The 22,872-nt window shown below is 41.5% G+C and overlaps 1 protein-coding gene across 1 annotated transcript in view; it reads left to right on the top strand.

Moving 5' to 3' along the window:
* The window catches only part of PDZRN4 (PDZ domain containing ring finger 4), a 109,250-nt gene that overhangs the window by 79,796 nt on the left and 6,582 nt on the right, over positions 1–22,872 (top strand). The window contains exons 4-7 of the mRNA XM_009640271.2: positions 10,644–10,742; positions 12,947–13,009; positions 16,589–16,690; positions 20,103–20,219. Coding sequence (XP_009638566.1) covers positions 10,644–10,742; positions 12,947–13,009; positions 16,589–16,690; positions 20,103–20,219 — 381 coding nt within the window. The remainder of the gene's footprint in view (positions 1–10,643; positions 10,743–12,946; positions 13,010–16,588; positions 16,691–20,102; positions 20,220–22,872) is intronic.

Raw genomic sequence — 22,872 nt, 5'->3', positions numbered from 1 at the left:
CAGCAGGAAAGTGATTTTGTTGTTAAATATTTTCCATTCTATGTTGCATTTGCTTTCGGATTATGCATTTGAGAAATGCTTGCTGATATTTTTCCTTTCTGCTTTGATGTAAACAAATCTTGTGTCCAAGATTCTTAAGGCTAAACCAGACTTTAAAAAATGTGGATTAAATGAGACTTTAGCCTATAAGGTAGGGCCCCCACCCCTTGGACAGAGCATTGTTTTTCCCCACCATGTGGAATGGAGATAACCCTCTGTTTCTTTGTGGTAAGCTACCAACCAAATCCATTCTGGCAAATCTGACACCCAATGTGATTTGTCCTTTTCGATGCTGTTTATGAGCAGTTGGGACAGTCTTCTGTCAAAATTGATAAGTGAGAAGACAGTGGGGAATGCAATTTTATTTGTAACAGCACAGCTGCCAGCAGTTCCAGCTTGTTTACATCTAGGCTGGCTCTGTCTTGCTCCATAGCTTTTCTATTTCCATCCAAATAGCCCCCAAGTACTTTGTGGATGTGCCTGTCTATGTAAAATCTGCATAACAGAACACACTGGGAGTGCTAGAGAGGGGAGAAAAAAGAACTTATTTCTTTAGGTTATTTTCACAACTCGAAAATGTCCGACACTTTATAAGCGAAATCTTGAACTCTACCAAATCTCCATAGGCATTTACAGAGTGGCGTCTAAAATTGAACTATAATCTGCTAAAATCCTGCGATGCTTGTTACCTTCCAGAGGAGTTGAGCGCTTTGCTTTTCTGATGGAAGCATTCTTTTTCCAGTGGAAGTGGCCGGTGTTTGTAAATTAGATGCACCGCAAACATTTAAATACAAGTTTATTCATCATGAAAGAATGCAATAGGACCCTGCAGGGACCTGTGAAGGGGACCCTACAATGAGCCTGTGCTACGTAGACATCACCGTATTTCCTGGAAAATCCTTTTGGCAAGAGAGTGTCACTCTTGCTGGCATTAGGGTAGTTCTCAGGTCTAGGAAGCCTTTTTTTGCCTGTGGTATTTCTTGCCTTCAGTCTGGCAGTCCCAGAATCCGAGGCAGTTTTGATTTTTTTTTATAGGTATGCTTAAGAAAGGTGCAGTGATAGGCGTTTCCTCTATATAGTCTCTCCTGTGAGCTCTTCCTTTACAGTTGCCCACCCTAAACATGCAGTTGTCATGGAGGCAAAATGAGAGAGGAATTTTATGTTTGACTGGTCTAGCTTATGACAGAGGAGCTGAAAAGTCTCATTTCCTTTTGCCATTTCTCTTTTTGCAATTATTAGTAAATAATTAGTCTTCTACACGGTTTGTCATTAAAAGGTGGAGTCCAGAGGTGGTTGTAAAAATCACTGCTCTGATTCTGTGACTTGTGGGGTCATCTGCCACTTTTGCTTTCTCATTATAAGTGTATATCCTATCACTTGTGTTTTCAAGAGTTGCAATCACGCTCTTAAATGTATTGTTTAGTGATTGCCAGGGGACACTCTCTGCAGTGTGACTGACCTGCCCGGCATGCACTTACTTACACACAGATATACACACACTGTATGTACCCATATACTCATATACATAAATCTACACACACATACTACCTCCCCTCCGCACACACAGGCACATGCACACACAAGTAAACAATTAAACATTTAACACACGCACACCAAGCCTGAAAAGAAAATACCTCCCTTAAAATGCATTTACTTTGTTAAATGTGCATTGGAGGCACCACAGATTCTCTTCATGTAAACAGAGATAGGTAGCCGATAGGAAAAAAAGATGTTTCATCGTATTTAAAATAGATTGTTGTGATGGCTTCTACTGATGCTAGGATTTACACATATTTTCTTCTGAGTTTCCTCAAATTGCTTCTGGTCACTGTTAAAGATGTAACTGCTAAAGAAATCCTAGCTGAGAGAATTGGAAACATGATCTGGGGAAGGTGAAAAGCGATACCTGTTTAAAACACCAAGCGTCTGTTTTAAGTGTGTGGTCTTACCCGTTGTACATACCCTGATCATTTGTATGTGACAGTCACAATTCCTACTGCGTGGTACAAATTTGGAGGTGAAATAAATGGTGTTATAAAAGGAAGTCTAAAGAACACCTTTATTCCGCTGATGATGCTTTTTTGTTGCAAACTCAGGCTGTTGTTTCCTGTTTTTTTTCATTTGCAACGTATGCTTTTATGTAACGTGTAATACCATTCCCATCACTTCTGAATTTGAGATGAATTTTTCTTTTTAGTAGCTCCACTGTTAGCTCTCTACTCTCCTAGCACATCATTAGATTAAACTGTTCCTGTAAGAAGAGTGAAGGGATAGCTCTGCTTCTGTTTGTTTATTTATTTTTATTTCACAAACAGAATTACTTGCCAGTGATGACAAGTGTGCAGCATTATGAAGGTTAAATGTTATAGAATGTAGCAAGGTAAATGACCATTGATTTGGCAGCCTGGAAAAGAATAGCCTTCCAGTCATGTGGAGGAAGAGACCAAGAAAGTGAATGTGATTAGCAAGATGCAGCCAGGATGCTCAGCTGTTTGGAGCTCTGCCTGATAACAATCCAGGTGCTTACATCACCCCCAGTGATGAGATAAGAACTGCAGAGCTGGAATTACTAAACATAGTTATGAGCTTGAGAGGGAGCTTTGCTTGGTTTCCGTAGTTTACAGAAACCACTAGCAAGAAGCTGATAAAAGTGATCTGACTTTGCAGGACGACCTACTTATGGTAACCCTGACAGAAAATGTGAAGAGCAGCCAAAATTCAGCTGTGCATATAAGCTGGAGGTTGATCTCACCTATAAAGATGCAGAAACAAGATGATACTGAAGAGTGAATCCTAATTTTAAGCTGTGTGTCATCCCTGTACTCCCTGTGCGCTTCAGAAGAGTGACACTAGCTCAGATGGATGAGGATTTTTTTTTCAGTCTAACCAGTTTATTAAAATAAATCAGACCTTAATGTACTTTCTCAGTTAATTCTTCATTGAGCCACTCTGCAAGTACTCTGTTCTTGGCCTTTTGTGCTTCATTCATTCAGTTAATCATTCTGTCAATTATACCATTAGCAAGACGAACATCAGAACAGCTCCTTAGCTATTACTACAGGTAAAAAGAAAAAGCAGAGATAAAAGTAACTACTCTTTTCTTATTTTGCTTTATTATTCTGGGTTTGTTTTCTTTTTTTCTTAAGATTTATGGTAAATACTACACTCCTCCACCTTGGATCATCAGATATTGGGTCCACTCGTTGCATTCAATAAGCCTTGACTTCTTCTGAACGTGCAGTCAAGGCTACGACACAAAATAGCCTGGCACAAGGATGCTGCTTTACAAGTGCTTGTGAAAGAAACTGAGGAAACCAAGGATGTAATCATAAAACCTGTCAGCTAAACCTTGGTGTGTTTTAGCATTCGCAGACTCTTAGGTCATCCCAGCTGTGAGGTAAATTGTGTAAAGAGTTTGGAGCTCTGCTCGATAATGGTCTGTAAAGGGGTAGAACATAAATGTGTTTCAGCTCACACCTGGGGTTGTTTCAGAGTATGCACATGGGCACTTATTTAGTGTTGGGTAGTAATTCACTAATTGGTGATAACTGCGTTGTTCTGGGCGGCTATGAAGATAACATTCAATTTTTTTGTAATTTTTTTCCCTTGATGTTGTAATAATAGCTACTAGTAACAATTTGTAATCTGGTTTTGATCCAAGAGTTACTAATAATCATCCTATGGTACAGAAAAAGCGCTGAACCCAGAGAGACCTCCATAGACTGCCTCTCTCTGAATTATTTTGCCTCAGAACACATTACATTACTGTGGCCTTTTGTAGATGGAATTTGTCAGCCACCTTAGAGACTTGAACCAAGATACAGCTCTTTCATACGTTTTAGGATGAAGATAAAGCATATCTGAATTGCACTGTTTGTTTCACCATGCAAGGACTGTCCAGATTGGCAGCTTTTTATCTTTCTTCTGGTGAAGTAGGAATCCTTCTCCGGTGTGCTGTGGTGACTTCCTTTTCTTACAGCTCTATGTGTGCTGTTGAGTTGGCTCCTAATTTAAAACCTGGTGATTTTGCACTTGTAAATAGAAAAAACTTCCCTTCTCCTTTCTTCCCCCCCACGCCCCCCACACGCCCCCCACCCCCACCCCCATTCAGGAGATTTGTTTGAAGGGGAGAGGAAAGAAAGTACAGTGTTTTGGTTTTACAGGCTGGGCTATACTGATATATAACCAGCATGAAAAGCTGACACCCTTTTCCTCTAAAGATAATGGAGTTAAATGGGACAAGGTAGATGCTAGTTTATGCTAAGAAATGAAATAGTTGACCATATCATAAACAGAACATGTTTAGGAACCTCTATCTTACCATCTCACAAAAATACAAACCCAGAACTATGAATGACAGGTTCTGTTACGCCAGAGAGTAACACTAATTAAAATTAATTTGGTATTTGACTATGTCTCAATGGTGAGATGATTTTCTCATTGCAATGGGGACTTAAATGTTAACTGAAATGGTCACACACCATCCATTTAGGAAAAATACTGTTGTGTTTTGATTCCATGCTGTCCCTTCTAATGGTGTTACCAGAGTTCATGGGACCCATTACTCTGATATACTGTACAGGTGAAGGGAACTCAATAGCTATTACGATTTTGATAGTCTCTCTTGGTCCTTTTAGTGGTGTGCAACAATTGCTATAAAGGCAGACGGGGAATATTGGAAGGATGTAGAATATTTATAATATTTCTACAGTGCCTTTCAAACACTCTGTAATCATTTATTCTTTTATGTCCTGCTACTCTGGTGGTGTTTGCATTGTTTTCTGCTTATAGATAAGTCACAAAAATTTACATGAGGTGTCTGCACCAAAGCAGTTACAATTGAACAGGGAATAGGGACTTAAAGGCAGAAAACTTCTGGAAACCTGCTAAAAAACTGTCTTATGAGGCAAGATCTCACTAATTGTTTTCAAAATTGTGATGAATTTGAGAAGGTAGGGAAATTTCCCTTCCTCAGAACAGATCATTATCCAGGGAAGAATCTCAAAACATGAGCCCAGTAATATAAAATACACCCAATGATTTTTTCAGAAAATTTAAATTTCTTGATCTTGCAACCAGTTACTTGTATCAATAAGTTCATCCTCTGTCATTTGCGATGGTAGCCTTTTTTAAGGTTTCCTTATTTAAGGTTTCCATAATTGCAAAGGGAAGCAGCAAGTTTCCTTGTCAGCATAGTCTCAGTAGGCTCCCCGTCCTAGGATGTCATCTTTGGACATGAGGTAGCCAAGTGTAGAGTTTACCTTTGTCATACTATAGAATAATGTTGAATAATTTATTAACTTTTTTTAGTTATACTGGTCTACAGTACATACAGTTAACTAGTATTACTGCATTTCACAGCCAGTAAGTCATGAGTGGACAAAAATGAAAAATGGGCATAGAATGGGACAATATTATAGTGTCCAGCAACTGGACTCTAAACCCTTTAGAGCTGGGGTAGTGTTTTTATCCTTAAACCTCTGTTGCACTTAGAGCAGCCCAAGGGTTATGGTTCCGTGGAAAGAACTGAATCAATGTCTTTGCTAATTCTGTGAATATAGTAGGTCAAATTCAACAAAAATAATATTATCACAGAGAGCATCAGGGATTCACTGAATGCATTTACTTCCCGGCAGTTCCTGGGCAAGGGACACATCGGATCTCAAGTTTATTCTGAATTTTAAAGCCACCCAGTTGCCTCCAAACACCGGAAGTTCTTGTATGGGCTTTGAGCATCTCCTATGTTGGGCAGAGCGTAGCTCGCTGTTCATCACAGCTAATTTGCATTGAGCTCTAATTTCTTGTTTGCCTTATTTCCCACCAGTACAAAAATGTCTTCTCATCACACAGAAGCGTGAGGAGGCAAGACAGGCAAGGGATCGGCTGATGACAGAGAGGAAGGAGAACAAAGTGGCAGTAATAATAGGTTATTTCGGTATTGCCCGTCTATATGCATGATTCATACACAGGGAAGCGGCCACTTTAGTAGATGGGACTTCCTGATTACCAGGCAGTAATTTCTTTACAGATTTCTATAGGTGAGATAAATGGATAGGTTATAAGGTGAGAGTAAAATGAAGGTGATGCAGGGGTTGTGTGGATGTGGGTGCTTACTGAGAATGGAAAAGTTTGGGGGAAAATGGGAGAAAAGGCTGAGTGAGGCTGCTGTCTGTGAATAGGGGTGAGGCGTCACTTTAGGAAAGACTGAATTGGGAAGGGCTTTGAAGATGAGGACAGAAGGATTGTGTTTGTGGACAGGGTGCCAGGATGGGATGGCTTAAATGGAGGTGAGACAGGCAGTGATGAGGCAGGAGCAGAGCTCAGCCGCACTGTAAATGGGTTGCACAGCGTTGAAGAGGGAGTAGCTAATCCTGACAGAAAGTGGGGGAAGGATTCAAAGGTGCGCATGGCCTTAGTAGAGACCACTGGCAGAGCAGTCAGCAAAGAAAAATGAGGCAGAGTAAGCTTTCCATGTGTGCAGTTATTCTACCACAGGGACATCAGATGATAACTCCTGCCAGCATCTTCTGGGTGCGACAAGAAGAAACATTACCAACTTCCCTCTTAGGCTGTAATTTGTTTTCCAGTGTGTGGAGGGAAAATGTGAAGAGTTCAGAGCTCTTTTTGCCCCCAAAAGTCTGTTTAAGAACAGTCACTGAAAGGTTCATGGTCTGTTTTCTAGCAGACTATCAGCTCTACTCTTTGTAATCTAGCTTTTAATAGAAAGATCCACCATAACTGCAAACTGATGCAAACTTTTACAAGGTCTTCTCAAATAGCTTTTAACCTCTTTTCAGCAATTCTAGAAAGCCAACAGCCCAGTTGATGACATTTGTAATCTACGTCACTACCACTTGAGAGAGCTGATGGTACTAACCTAGCCTTCCCTCCCCAAAGAGGTGATAGCTCCTTCTTTGGTCTTGTGTCTCCTGAGGCTGGAAGCCTGTAAACTGGTTTTCCATCATTGAAGCGAACGGGAGGTAGAGGCTATAGCCACTACTCCATCACTTTGGAGGATGACCAATATAATTAGTTTTCAGTCCTTTAAGCGCATGACCTCCACCCTTTCGCTGTCTTTTCTATGTCTGAAGAAATGAGCTACCGTGGAAATTTGCATCCCCATATTTCAAGACAGCATAGTCCTTATTCTAATTTCCATGTCTATCTTTTAATCAAATAATTTATGGCAAAACACTTTAAAGTATTGTCTTCACTGTGGCAATGCACTGAATTATTGTTCTGCCCACACAGAGAAAAAAAGCAGCGAGTCAAAGATTTAGCAATTTGGCATTGATTTCTGTCACTTGGCAGCAGAATACTGTTCGTGTTGAGAGGCGGCTGCCCCCAGAGTGCCCAAAAGAGGGGGAGGCTGTCATCTCCCAAGCTCCCTCCTCAGTCCCTTTCCTTCCACCATCTGTCTGTCAGAACACTTCATGAATCCCCAAATATTGTTTCTCACAGATTTTTAAAATGCTGAATTTTGAAGACTGTCAATTCAGTCCCTACATGCACACACACAAAACCCAAAGACAAAGCAACTATATGTGTGTGTGTGTGTGTGCATGTATCTAAAGGGATTTCAGAGGAGGAAATTACGTTCTTACAAATTCATTACTGCTGCCAAACTTATTGTTTTTCTGTTAAAGACCAGTTGGGCAGAAAAAAACACTAAAAAGCATCTGTCACAAAATGCAGTGTCAAATGCTTCTGACCATGATGGTCCAGGTTCTCTAGTGTCTCAGTTGCTGCTCTTCTTTTGAAGTTGTTTCAGATGCGCTTGTTATATACAGCTAAAGATCAGACTTGTGGACTTTTGCTCGGAGATGATTTAATTTTTTATGCAAAGTGTTTTTAAATTTTCCAAAGATGTTTTTTCAACCCTGATTTGTTTGAATGTGACCGGGATGTATTGCATTTGCTGTAAAAAAGCTGCCATGAGGTTAGTAGTGCAGATGTCCAGTGGGAAAAAGGCGGTTGTCTGGAATGGCCTCCAATGCAAAGCAAGAGACCTCATCCAACTTCTTCCCCATGCTGAATGAGATATTACTTGAGTATGTACCCGAGTCTAGACTGAAAAACATGAAATGTTTATTGGGCCTTTAACACTAAGTACCAGTATCTCAGTCGTAGGTATCTACAGCTTTGAAGTGGCCACAGCCATGTGCAGTCATCACACTGATTTTCTCATTGTAGTGAGGACTTATATGGTAACTGAAATGATCACACACCATCCATTTAGGAAAAATACTGTTGTGGTTTGATTCCATGCTGTCCCTTCTAATGGTGTTAGTCTAATGTCCTTCCATCAGTCATTGGACTATGCCACATACAGTCATTTAGGAAAGAGGTAGTCCCAAGTGTACCGAGTACAGATCTCAGCTCTAAGCTGTGTTACTGGGAGGAGAAACGAAAGCTGTGGCAACTCAAGCACTATGTGTAGCCAGCGCTGGTGCATCCCAGTCAGAGGGTATTAGTCACTGAGATTTGTCACCAGCTGATTCCCAGAGACAGTTTTAGCAAACCTCTTGGAGTCCCAGGATGGAGCCTCTAGGGTCATCCTCATTTTCCTCTGCTCTTTTGTGCCCTAAATGGTTAAATTATTCTGCTCATTGAGGCAGCACACTGAAAGGATTCAGTTTGTTTTAAAGCCTGAAACATTTGTACAGCTTTGTAGTAACATTTTGAGATAGATCATCCACAAGAACTTCAAGGTCATTCATTCCCAACCGAAGAAATTATGTTCAGAGCAGTCCTTGGGGCCCCTGTCCAGCCTCAGCGCGGGGAGACGGGAGGTTGTGTCGGCAGGACAGTGAAAGTCAATGGATTTCAGCTGGTGCACAGCTTCTCATTTGCCTTGATTTAAAGGTCCCAGTCTCAGTCCTTTATGGTGTATTTAGGCTTCCTTATAGGCCTCCAAGGGACCGCAAGCTTCTTTATTCCTTAAAACTATACCTTGTTGCTGTAATTGAAGCCATTTTGTTACTGTAATTTCTCCCTAATATTACGGTTCTAGTCAAGTGTTCTTTCCCTCTGGAGGCATCAATTATTATGGGTTTTGAATAGGCCTCCCTTCAGTACACATACTTTCACTCCCAATGCCAAAATCAGGTCACTGCAATTCTCTTCCCTAATAAAACATGGTCCTGTGTTTCTTCTTTCAAACCCGATGTATAACATGTACTGGCAACTAATTCCACTTCTTACCACCCTATTTAAAACTCCTGCCGTATTTAAGAAAAACTAAAGAATACTACAGATTTAGTGGTATTTTCTACATTAGTTTTCATGAAGACGTTGAATGTCCAAAGTCCAGGGAGAAATTTATGGGATTTATGCAGGTACTGAACCCGTGTAGATGTGTGCATCGGTGAGGGAGCAGAGGAGCAAGCTGTGGTAGTGCACTTTGTGAAAGGTGTTCAGCTGAAATGAAAATGGCATGGGGTTCATTGGCTAACCCATGCAGGTTTTTCTGCAAGCTGTGGTATTTCGACACCTGGTCCCCACAATTTGATTGGACTCAGTAGAGAGTCCTCACTGTTGTGCACCCCGTGCCTGGTTATGGATTAATCTGCGTGACATCTCTGGGGTTGGGGAGGAGCAAGCTCTGTTTCACAGACTGAGAACTGAAGCATGGGTTTCTCTCTCTTCTTTTTTTGCATAGCCATGAGAAGCAGAAGCTGTTAAGCTCCAAATGTCACTTGCAGACTCCCTTTAAATATATATATCAACTGAAGTTTCTCATTTGCAACCAAGCTAATACTCTGTGTTATTGGATTCATTGTGCTTTATTACAATTATTTGTTTCACAGTGTTCAAACCAAGTGCAGCTTTGCATTTTTGTGAATGATTCCCCCGTGAAACCCTAAAGATGCTTAACTCAGATGGGTGTATGTAGTAGTTATCACCGTGCCATCTGCCCTAAAACTTGCACTTTTCATGAGATGCCACTGCTGGGACATCTGGCACTAAAAATATGTTTTCTACATCATCCCACAATTGAGGAGGATGCCATGGCTGTTCAGCTCCACAGGAGATTCCCTGAAGCATCATTCTGTTATCTAACAGCTTCTGCAATGAAGCTATGGCACTAAACTGGCCAGGGAAGGAATTATGCTATTAATGGGAGGCTGTGGTTTTGCTTTATGGCTTGGGTTGCTGTTAGAAGGGAGTGGCACTTGTGTGATGGATTGATTGATGTGTAGCCAGACTGTCTTATATCCTATAAATCAATAGTTGGTGTGATAGGACTAAAATGACTATGCAATACACTGTAAGTCAGCTTCTATTATCCAAAAGTGAAAGGACTGCAAAATCAATGAACAGCCACATTTCTCAAAGTTTGGCGTGTCTTACTGAACCGTTTCTATATAGCTTGAACCTGCAATGTACCTGGATTTCCTTCTTAATTCACAGAATATTTTCCCCCTTAAAGATGCACACAAAATACTGTGTCTCGAGACTGGGTGGTATGAGTAGGTCATACAGTATGATAGCAAGTATGTCCTGCAGTATGAGTATGTCAGCAGCTTGGTGCTCCCTTGTGCTACACAATTCTTTCCACCCGTGGCAAAACTCACCATATGAGCCTGTGTGTTTTCTTGTAGGAGGTAGAGCTGTGCCGCATTAGCAGCCAGGAGAAGCTGGGGCTGACTGTCTGTTACAGAACCGACGATGAGGAGGACACGGGGATCTATGTCAGCGAGGTAAGGACATGGCAGTGGGAGGAGGGTGGGAGATGCTCGTGGTGGAGGGCTGAACGTGCTAGGGAACATAAGAGCAAGTGCTCTGAGACCAGAGAGCAGAAGTGTTGTTGGCCATCAGGCAGCACCCGTCACTTTCAATTCATTTAGATGATCAGTTTAAATTATGTTGCCCGAGCAGTGTGATTATTACTAGTGATCTTCTTTAATCTGAATGCTTTTAACTACAACATCATAGTTAGGGAAGTACAAAGCAGTCTGAGCATGGTCTGAATTTTGAAAAAAATTTGCCTTTATGTGGGAAATCAGGCAGTTTTTAAGGAGAAAAGTACCTTCTCCACACCCTGCTTGCATTCTCCCCCTGCCATAGCCTCGGTAATCGTAATAACGGATCATCATTATTTTATTATTTGTAGGTTTGTTACAGTTGTGGTATGAACAGACATACCGCCGGTGGGTGGAGAGAGTAGCTTGGGAGAGGAATATGTCAGAAAGACTAATAACTTTTTTTCCATACAAAAAGTAGAATACTGGATACTGAGATGGGATGAACCCTCAGTTTTTCATTGGCTGTACCAGGAAAACATGGCATCCATCACAGGTCACAGAGCATTAGTGTTTCACAGGGTCAGCCCGTGATACTTCCAGGCACGCTAGCTCCCTTTGAGTCCCCAGCCATTTCAAAGAGATTTGTTATTCTGGATAAAGCAGGACTCTTGTGAGTCCAAGCTCACTGGTGAGTGTCCTGCATGAACTATGTTCCCAATTTGTCCATTTCATGACACGTTGAATGAAATTTGGACATTAGAAAAAGGTTCTTTGCTAAGAAGGTGGTCGATCACTTGAATAGGCTCCCCAGAGAAGTGGTCTGGACAACTCTCTTAGTCATATGGTTTAGTTTTAGGTAGTCCTGTGAGGAGCAGGGAGTTGGACTTGATGATCCTTATGGGTCCCTTCCAAGCTCTGAGGTATTTTATGATTCTCTGATTCTGAATTCTAAGCGAAGCTCATGGACAGAGAGGATAGTTAGAGAGAATTCTCCTATGTATGTATCAGTGAATGGGGATGAAGACAAGACTGCTCATTCACAGGCCAGCAGCAATGTCAAAGAAGCTGAAAAGCACAGCCTTGGAACAAGAATGAGGAATTAATGTAAAACTACCCAAGAATAAGTCTTCCACCGGTTGTATAAGCGCTTCTGTCAAAGTCTGTTTGACCTTGTGAGGACAAAGAAAGTGCAGGAATCTCTTAAGGATTCAGATTATATCTGAAATGTACTGGTTTTCCTATGTGGTAGAAATTTCTCAGACCTTTTTAAATGAATGTAATTATATTGTCTTGTACCTGATTAAGCACTTTGGAATAATTTTTTTTCTGTGACAGTGCACAAGAAGAAAATAATATCTAACAGCTGTAGAGGATGTAACCTGCAAACCAAACACACAACTCAAATGTTTGGTTTGAAAAAAATAGCTTATGGCATGACAAGGCAAAATAAATGATTTAAGATAACCATCAAGTGAAAGGTGATAGATCGAATTGCCCTGCAATGAACAGTAGGTCATTGCTCAGGGATGAGCTACAGTGACTTTGATAAATTGTTAATGGAGCCCTAAACATCTATTTAGGTTAAACTAACTTAAAATTAACTGACTCAGACCAGGAACGATAGACAGTACCTGTGAGTGATCTATACAACCCTTTTGCATAGATCCTTTGCGGTTTTTTGCTGTTTCCCCGTGAGATGCAAAATTCCAGAGGAAGTAACAGATTGGTAACTGAGACAATCATTTAATAGCAAATGTTTCCACGAAAGAGAAATAAACCTGCTTCTTTCCCAAAGACAAAGCCCATTTGTATAGAGGTATCAACTGCTGCAGAACCACCTCAGTCCATAGTCAACTTCCAGAGCAGAGGGGTTCTGTCATTAATTCTTAGTGCTCTGACAGCTGAAGGTTAATGTGTGATGGTGCCATGGGAAAGTATTAATCTGAAAATCATATGCTTCCAACGCTTTCTGTCTTTGGGCTTTTATCTGCAACAAGCTTATATAATTATTTAGAGAACTGTTCAGTTCATATGACTGTAAAGGAAACTTCAGCTTGCCTCTGTACAGAGTAAAAATGCTACTTTTTCAAACTGTGCATCTGTTGTCGTTTCCAGTAAAAATCTTTCCATGTTCAGTTACTGGATATTGTCCTGTGCAGGTTGATCCAAACAGCATTGCTGCCAGAGATGGCCGGATCCGTGAAGGAGATCGCATTTTGCAAGTATGTGACAATAGACTCTTCCTTAAACTCTTTCTGCAGACAAACGCGCAGTGCCCTCTTCTCTGTGGACTGTTAATGAGGGAAGGTAGTTCTCTTTGTTACTGTGATCGATGAGAAAATCCATGTCTGTCTGTTTTTTAACGCAATAGCCGGGAGCTAGAGTGCGTGTACTGAAAAATGAGAATGACAAACCTGTTCTGGCTCATGCCCTTATGTCCCATGTCTTTTTTTGCCATATTTATTAGCAAATCTCATTTCCCCTATGTTCATCTCAGTGTCACATTCTAAGTAGGCATCCTGCAGACATAAATATGAGTGTCAGAGACTTGCTGATTATTCAGCGATCGCATAAATTTGGGTAAAACTCACCCGTGCTGAGCATAGATGGTAAGAGTTTTCATACAAAAGATGTGCTGTTAGTGAAGGATGATCTTCAACATACTCGGTGGTGGTGGTGGATTCATTACTCTTTTGTTAACATTTTCTCTCCTCCACCAATAAAACATCGCTTTTCTGAGTTCTTTCCTAATCCACCATTTTGACTTTTTTTTTTCCCCTTCATTTCTATTGATCCGCTCATGGAGGAGCTGCCCCGAAGAGAGGTTCGTGTGATCCTGCATAGCCCTGTGAGCGAGGGTGGCCGGCTGCTGGCTCTGGGGGGTGGGCAGTGTACTTGTACAGAGGGGGAAGGAGCCAGAATGGCAGTGAGTTTCCATTTTCATCTGGCAGGGAATAGTACCTTTTTTTGCACTAGTGACAAAATCACAAAACAGCTACCAAAAATCAGTAGACTGGAAAGTCTTTGCTGTATTGTAGCATTTTAGTTCTGGTTCCCAGTCGATTTCCCTTGTATTTTGACCTTTTTTCACTGAAGCCCCAGAAGCAGGTCCTGGTGTGACAAGTCGCTTTTCTGTAACCAATTCCGTAATTGCCCTTCACTGATTTAGGCACTTGAACTTTCAGGTTGTCACAAGATCAGCCTGTTTTTCACTCTAGTCTTTTCATTTCTGCAGGAAGTGTCTTTGCTGAAACCTGTTGCTGTATCTCTTACCCTGGTATCAGCTTTGGGGGTCTAGCTAACACAACAGGGTCTACGAGCTGCCTTACCGAAGTGGCCCATTTTTTGGAGAGGAAATAATAAGTTACATTTTAATGTCAGGGCTCAGTCAGGGGCTGCTGGTTTACTCCCTGTGTGGTTGGGAATGTGCAAACATTCACAGGACGGTGTGTTCCCCTCCAGAACACACGGGCTCTGTGGTGCGAGGGCAGTGAGCCCCTTGGTAGGACTTGGGGTGGTGGGGTGACGGGACCACATGATGGGGCGCAGCTAGGAGTGGAAAAGTCAGTGTACTGTCTTTTTATAAAATACCTACTGAAGAAAGAAAATGGGATATAATGGTATTTTTAACTTTCAAAAATCAGAAAAACAAACTTGTTTATTAGACCAACTAGAAAAAACTTCCATTCCTACTCTCTGCATTTCAAAATAAGGAAATAGAGGATAGGTCCATTTTCTGCTCCTTTCCTTGCTTTCTAAAATTTCTGGGTGAAGTGAAGAGCCAACAGCATTTCAGGCAACCGTTCTGCAGTTCCTAATGAAATTCATTTCAATTGTGAGTAAAGACTCCGGGGGCGAGGGAAAGGCATAGGTAATTCTGCTGTCCTTTTGTAGACTGGAGCATTACTTTAATGTCAGTGCTGATATATAGCTATGAGTTTGATCATTAAAGTTAACACCCAGAGAATTATGTGGGGTTTACTTTCATATCTGAAAACACATTGACCCTCTATCTACTCTTATTGATGAGATAACTCAGAGAAATAGAAGGTGACAGTGCCATTATGGGGGGATTACACTGGGGCTGGGAGACAGCCAGATCCTTAAGCGTGGGGGTGTTTTCTGTGGGTGGCGGATGGCATTGGTTAAGGCTAGGCGGGGGACACACTTGGTTTTGTGTATTTCTCATGAAATTACAGCAGGTTTCCTCACAGTTTTGAAGGTGAAACTATCTCTTTCTCATTCTCACAAACCTCTCACCTCTCCCATCACCTTCATGGTCTTCTTAAGCATCTGAGAATAGCCTGAGTATCTTACATCAGATGTTACAAAGTCAAGGGAAAGGTTTTATAAGGACAGTCCTAGTGAGACTTGCCTATAACTTCTGCTGGTTTTAGCTGTGAACTTCCAGCTGACAAGTGCTGTCCGTGGGGGTGAGATGCCGTGGGGCAGGCTGAAGTCCTGCTCGTCCCCCATGATGGTGCCGCTGGCGTGAGGTGGGCGCCTCCAGGCTGTGCGGGGCCAGCCCGGCCAGTGCCTCTGGGGTGGGAGAGGGGCAGTTGCTGGGCTGATGGGAATCGCTGGAGCAGCTGCCGTGGCTGGGGCATTTTGCACAAGCTGGGGATCTGCTCCTGGCCCTCTGTGGCTGCATCTCTGCATTTCAGGTTAGGGCAGCTCTGCATTACCAAATGGTTGTCTGGTCCCCCCCAGACCACAGCGACCCCTTCATGTAAGCTTTGAAGGGCCTCAGATATTTCACTCGTTACCAGTTAGGTGATCAGGGTACCCTGGGGTTTTCTTTAATCTGAATTAAAGCTGTGGTTTTGAGTCTTTGGGGACTTTCAGGCCAAACACATGCAGAAATGCAACTTTTTCTTTACTTTTCAACCAAGAAGTTCCTGCTACTTTGAAATCAAACCCATACAAGATTTAATTTCCCCCAAATATACAGATCCTTCTGTCTTCCAGTTTTGTTTTCACTCATTTTCAAGTAGACCAAGTATTTTTTTGTTTGTTTGTTTCCACAATGAGAATGATTCACTTCTTGTGCTGAGAATTGGACAAAACCAAATACATATGGAAAATAAGATTTCTGTTTGATTCCCTCAGTAATGAATTTTGGACAATGCAAAATGTGTTTGCTACCACGTAGTCATGGACGTGAGTGTTTTAATGAGGTGACAGAATAGGAGAAAGGTAGCGAGAAAAGCACGTTCTCATTGGAGAGCCACTTTTATTTTGATCGTCCCCTTGTAAGGGGGATACATATGTTTTGTGTCGTTCTGGATACTAAGCTGTCCACACAAATATAAAATGATTAAATGGAGCAGCAATAAGCAGTGGCCTGTAAGTATTGCCTGGTGAGAGATAATACTGTAGCTCTCTAATTGGCTCTCTATCAGCATACAGTGTGACTGATTTCAGCTGTAGCATTACCAGTCTTGCTTCCACCAGCACTATTATCTCAGAGTGACACTTCCATTACTCTGAACGGAGAAAGATGAACATCACCTGTCAGGGGCTGGTTAATTGTGTTGCTAGATGTATGTTACCAGGGCGCAGGTTGGACATTTATGAACATAACTGCTTCCTCTGATGTCCGCCATCCTTCAACGATCGATACAGCTCTTACAGTAAGCGCATAATTGAGTGAAGGCACTTACCACTGAGGGGCTGAAGATGAGCCCGTTGCGCGAGTTTCATTGTCCATACATTCGGCACAAATGAGCTGATATCTGCCCTTTATTGTGTGTTGCTTTGTGGAAATAGAAACTAATGTGCCACTTTCATTTGTTTTCTAGATAAATGGCCAAGATGTCCAGAATCGGGAAGAAGCAGTGGCATTGCTCTCCAGCGAAGAATGCAAGAAAATCGTGTTGCTGGTTGCCAGACCGGAGATGCAGGTTAGACTAAACAGATGCGCTGAGCCAGAACTCGGGTTATACTGTACAGTCACTGCCACTGTAAGTAATGAACCACTGAGAAATAGGAAAGCCAAAGTACCTGACAAAAGGAGGAAACAGATAACCGCAGAGCTTTGCTCCTGTTTAGCCAACAAAGAAAATAACATGATATCACTAGGACTTGTTCTCCCAAAACTAAGCAATTCCGTTCCAGCAGACAGAGTAAGCAGGTAAGACGAATAAAGCTGACAGCACTGATATGATATTAGTAAAATATGAAGTAGAACTTGAAAACTATGTATTACTTGTTAGATGATTCTTATTTGTTCTGGGGATAAATTACCCATGCTTACCTCAGTCATTTATATGCACTTACACAAAGCTGGAGTTGGTCATTGGTGATGGCTCTTTTTCTCCTATGCGCTTATAAGCAGGTATTTAAACTGTTCATTTATGCACCAACTATGGGGCTTTCACTACAATACCATTAGCAAACCTGGATCTAACCGGGTTTGAAGCACCCTAGTCACAAAAACCCGCTTATACATTACAAATTGTATCTCGGGAAGTGCATTTTCAAAAGCTTTTAGAAACATTTCTGCGGTTTCAAAAATAAAATCATGTCAATGCCAAGAATCTTGCCATGCCAAGAATTTTTTAAATCATTGCAGGGGGCAGATGCTAGGTTGATCATCAGACTAAAGGAGAGGTAGAGTGGAAGAAGAGTACTGTTTGTACTTCCCTTTATATTCTGTTTATAGGCCACTGCAAAGCAAAAAGACATGCTGTCTCTGTTCTCTCCATCTGCCAACAACTCAGAGTTGGTTGTGTTGCCATTTGTCTCTCATGCTATTGATTTGATATTCTCAGTCTCACTAGCTGCATATTCTGTATAAATTAAATTGAGTAAGTGTAATTCAGTGCCGCTTGGAATCTTTACTTGAATACAGTAATTATAAGAGATTCACAATTTCAGCATTCATTTCCTTTGTTTTTCAGGCATCTAAACAATTCCAAATAAAACCGGTGACATAGTGTAGCAAAAAAAAGGCCATGCATCAGTTTATATTGCAAAAATGTAGCCATCACCGGAAGTTGCAGAAGTTTTGAAAGAGTTACTCTATTTTTCACTAAGATTTTGTTTTTCAGTAAGTAACAGAAACCCACCTGCTTGTAAAGTACATGCCCAGGCAAAGTTCATTCTCTGTATTTGTTTAGACTCATCAACATGAAAAAGTTATATCAATATGAGATAAGGAATTACTTACCTGTACCAATATAGTTTCGCATAAGGCTGCTCCTTTCAAATTATAGAAGTGTGGTTTGGTTTGGATTTGGGGCTTTGGTGTTGGGTTTTTTGTTTGTTTTTTGTTTTAAGAACATATTCACGCAAAACTGAAGAAAAAGCCATAGAATGTCAGAAATCAGGCTGTCCACAAGCTGATTTTTGCTAATTGTGTTGCTTTGACTCTGGTAAAAGACAGCAGGATTAAGCAGGCTTTTATTCCTAGATAGAAAATGGTAATGGCCGTATTGCGATCTTGAAAGGTGACTGCTGAGCGCTCTCATTTGGTAACAGGGAAGAAAACCTTCCCTGACCATTTATTTGTGCTGTGAATACCAATGAATAATTAAGTTTTGAAACAGCACCAGAGGAGTGCACAGCCTGTTTAATATATAAACAAATGGCACAGGCATGTGCATTCGCATGTGAGTATGTGCACACAGTGTATGTAGTGCACATGTATACTAAACCATACATTATTTTTATTCTAAAAGCTGTAACATAACGTAAGCATCCCCATTAGTTACGTACTGGGTCTGCCACAACCAAAGCAGCAGATTTGCCCAAGTGAGATTCGTCTTTGATCCTCCAGATTTGTTAGTCTCTGCAATTTCCTCAAATAAGGGAAATTTAACTGCATCCTTGGTGGTAGAGGAAAGCTGTGCTCATGCTTTTCTAGAAAAGAAAGTAAACAAGACAAGTAAACAAAACTAGTGGCCAGTACCAGATGTTTCAGAGAATGGTTTGAAAGTCCCATTAAGGACAAACATAAAAATTACATGTCCTAAGGTAAAAAAAGCCTCATTCTAATCCAAATTCATTCAGAGGCTGGGTTTGCCAAGGAAAATGGTAAAAGGTTTATGTTCTTTTATTATAAGAGGAAAGAGTTCATTGGCGTGAGCAAAACCACATCAGAGTTTGTGAAGGAAACAGTGGTTTCCTGCCAGTATTCAGCTAGAAGTACCATACAGCATCAGTCACTCCTTGTGTAGCTTTAACTACCCCTTGCTGGTTTGGTGTAACTTTTCTGACCGGCATCTGCAGCCAGAGCTCTCCTGGCTTTGATGCCATGGTACTTCTGCTGTAGGTGTTGGCCCGTGTTACACCGCTCTTGCTGTTTCAGGACATGAATAGTTGGTACTCTTGTGGTTGTCTAATGCCAAGACGTTTAGCATCTTTTGGTCACCTTTTTCTTCTGGTTCCTTCACCAATGACAAAACAGTAAGTGTTTCCTTCTGCTGTGGTCCCATCCTCATAGCCAGGAGTGTCACTGACCAGTATTTTCCTTTTCAACGCAGTACACCATCTGCCAAGGGATTACAAACGCAAATGGACGTGCGCCACGTGCACAATGAGCAACATGGGAAGAATAGCATTTTCGGCTAGGGATGCCTGGTTTATAAGTTCAGAAAGATGTGAAGGGTGCAAAGTGGGTGTGGAGAGAGGATATACTCACTTGACAGAAAACATAGCATCCCCTCCTGTCCTTTTGCAACACCGTCTTCACCAAATGTCAAAGTATTATTTTACACTTGGGGAAAGAAGCAAACCGACAGATAAGCCTTGCTTCCAGGCACACCGCGAGAACAAAAATAACCTCCCTTCAAATCACCATATCTTTCTGTCACCTTCTTCTGTTTGTTTGTTTACCTAGAAGATCAATGGGAAAACGGTGACAGAAAGGCAACATAAGGTTCCTATTGAGGTGGCAGCAGCAGGGCACAGCGCGGGGACGGAGGTTGTTAGAGGAAAGAGCCCGGTTGCCTCCTGGCCCTATTAGTAACATTGCCACTCTTCCAGCACGGGGGCTCTCGGCAGTAATGAACATGACAGCTTCAGGATTATGCGCTGCGCCTTTCATACCTTTTGAAAGGAAATAATGTCTGTGCTGTGCAGTCTCCTTCATTATGAGAGAAAATCAGTCACACTGTTTCAAGAAAGGATAAAAGGCACAGGAGTCCCATTTTTTTTTTTTATCCTCCTTCTTCTTCTCTTTCTGAGACGCCTGGCTTTCTGAAGAGAATCATTAGGATAAAAAGAACTAGTCAAGCATTGCCATTTGGGTTTACCCTGTTTTAGCATGTGTCCTTGCTAACATAATATAATGTACTAATGTATTCTTTGCAGCTGGAAGAAGGGTGGCTGGATGATGAAAGGAATGAATTCTTAGAGGAGTTAAACTTGGAAATGTTGGAAGAGCAGCATAATGAAGCGATGCAGTACACAGCCAACGAGGTGGAGCAGGTAGGACTGCTACTAAACGTATCATTTGAAATTTTGCTGGGTATACTTTTTTATTAATAGGGAATGAAATGGTATGCTGTAAAATTGAGTCAAAGGCTTTGATAGAATTCTGTCTCTAAAATGCTGTGAACTCCAGCATGCTGTACATGAGGAAAAGGAGAACAATAGATGCTTAGGCCCAGTATCACAAGTTAGCAAACAATTTAAAAGGCTGTGATAAGTGCAGATTTCTCATTTTGTCTGACCTCTCAGAATAATACTGCTTTCCTTCTTTCATTCTGAAGTGTTCGGGGTTGATGTTGTTGTATTTTATGTCACATTTTTTTAATGAATTGTATCAGTCTGGCACCTAGAGCTCCAAGTTGAGATTGACGTCCCTCTTGTTGTGTGCATGTGAGGTATGAGCCAGCCCTTGCACCAGAGAGCTTGCAAAACAAGACGGAAGAGGTGTTTAAAATAAACAACAGGTGTTTTGGTAATACAAGTGTATTTTTCTTATACCGACAGCGCACAGCTCAGCATTTGTTTTGTTAATTGAGACAAATAAGCAGACTGTTAGCATAGTCTCAGCTTGCTGCTATCCTGACTTTTACCTGCCCATATGTGCTGTAAGCGGTGTGACTATGGCAAAGACGCATGTGCACCCCCAGCCATACAGTTTCATCCAGGGATGGGTCTTCTGGGTTGTACTTTATCATGGAGGGCATAAGTGACCTTACCCACACCTGATGGTCTGTCAGCATGCATACCTATGTGGAGCCAAGGAAATGAGATCCAACTTCATCTCCTGGCTTCTGTGCGTGGGCAGCTGGGGAGAAACTGTTTTTCCACCCACATAAATTTGTGACTGACTTAGAATTTTTTCCCCATTCTGAATTTCTTGAAAGCAGAGCCTAAGGCATTTGTCTTTGAGGTGAAGAGAGGGAGAAAGACTATGAGAGCCTTCCTTCTTCTGGAAACCAAGGAGCTTCTTTGGCTAACAGGAGACCTGACTTCAGATACCTCACTGCCTGGTCCACACCAGGGGCATTTAGCCTGTGTCCTCCTCCCCTCCCCTACAGCCTTGATGCTGGGCTGTTGATGCAGTGATAGCTCCTATTAAAGCTACTCACTGGACATAAATTAAATATTCATTGGGACAGAGACACTGACAGAATAATTAAGTCAATTATCTGCAATATGATAGATCTGATTACAAATCCTTGGTCTTACAAGCATTTAATTATTTACACAAAGTGGAATAACTCCAGGGTCAGAGGTGAAGGGAGCCTTGCAACAGGATTTATAGTGGCCTTTTAGTTATGATCCTCTTTTCCAGTGATCCAAGCCTCAGTTTCCCAGGTTAAGTGTGCTAACTACAGCACTGCTAGCTACTTTGAACTAGTATTTGGCATCTTGTTTATTTTCTGAACCACAGATTTTATCTCGGATAGCAAAAGATTTCCTGTCAGGAATAACACTTGTTCTTCACAAAGCAATTTCCTTTGCACAGTGACATTTTCACACAAACCCCCACTTCTGGAAGAAATTCTTGAGCAGGTCCCTCTACAAACCCCTACTAGCCCCTCGCGCGATGTGTTGGGGCCTCTGACATCACTTCACCATTGTGACCTTCCGCGCCCAAGTTCTTGTCAAGTTTTGGCTTTTTCACCGGATTTGGGTTGCGGATAGTGTTAATTTTTGAACAGCAGTGTTCTCTGAAGTGGTTTCACAGGAGCCATTGAGATTGCTTATTCCCCATTGGGATCTTATACTAAGGATACAGGGGTTTTCCCCTATTGAGATTTTATAGTACTGTAGGAGAGAGCTACACTTGAAAAAGTTATGGGCACTTACGCTCTCTCAGTGTCTGACATTGGGTTGCTTGAAGTAATTCTAGGACAGCCAGACATTTCTTTGCCCTTCTGATGAGTAATTGAATCAACCAAATGCAGCTTGGTGTGTAATGGGGCATCAGTAATTTGTGACAGCTGCTGTCTCTCTAGACTCTACATAGTGATTCGGCAAGTCAGAAAACTGGTTCTTTACTCCTTGTTAGGCTGGGAAACCTAACAGTTTCCTGAGGTGAATCACATAATCCATTGGAGCAATGGAACCACTCTGGCTGCAGCTGCCAGTGGCCAAGCTGAGGATCTTCAACCTCCCCAGTTGCTCATGGAGATTTTGCTTTAATTCCAGCCTTGATTTTTGTGAACCAAAACAGAGTCCTCTGGCTTCATTGTCATCTGCCGTCATGAATCTTGCGAGCTGCAGGAACAAATACATGCTAGAGCAGAATATCCTTCCAAATATGAGCCTGTTTTACAGAATGCCATTTTAACATTGAGTATAAGCTGTCACAGAAAAATCTGGTACAGTTTGTAATAGAAGAATTAAGTAGATAGTCGTGTCTTTTCTGTATGTTTTTGAGACACTCTATAGAATTTAATCAAGAATTGTATCTTCTCTGTATAGGATAGTCCAATAAACCTCGAGGAAAGATGTAATTCTCCATTTTTTATAACTCATTGTATTCGTTTCCCCTTTACAACATCGCAGTTCATTGTGCAGCAGAGATAACTTTTAGAAGAATACCATACATTTGCCGTGCAGAAATTCTTATCGGTATCATGGAATATATCAAAACCTATTAAGGAGAGAAAGAATTGGATAA

Source organism: Egretta garzetta, unplaced genomic scaffold, assembly GCF_000687185.1.
Source record: "Egretta garzetta isolate BGI_Z169 unplaced genomic scaffold, ASM68718v1 scaffold656, whole genome shotgun sequence".
Lineage (NCBI taxonomy): Eukaryota > Metazoa > Chordata > Aves > Pelecaniformes > Ardeidae > Egretta > Egretta garzetta.
This window is presented reverse-complemented; position numbering and strand designations above follow the sequence as displayed.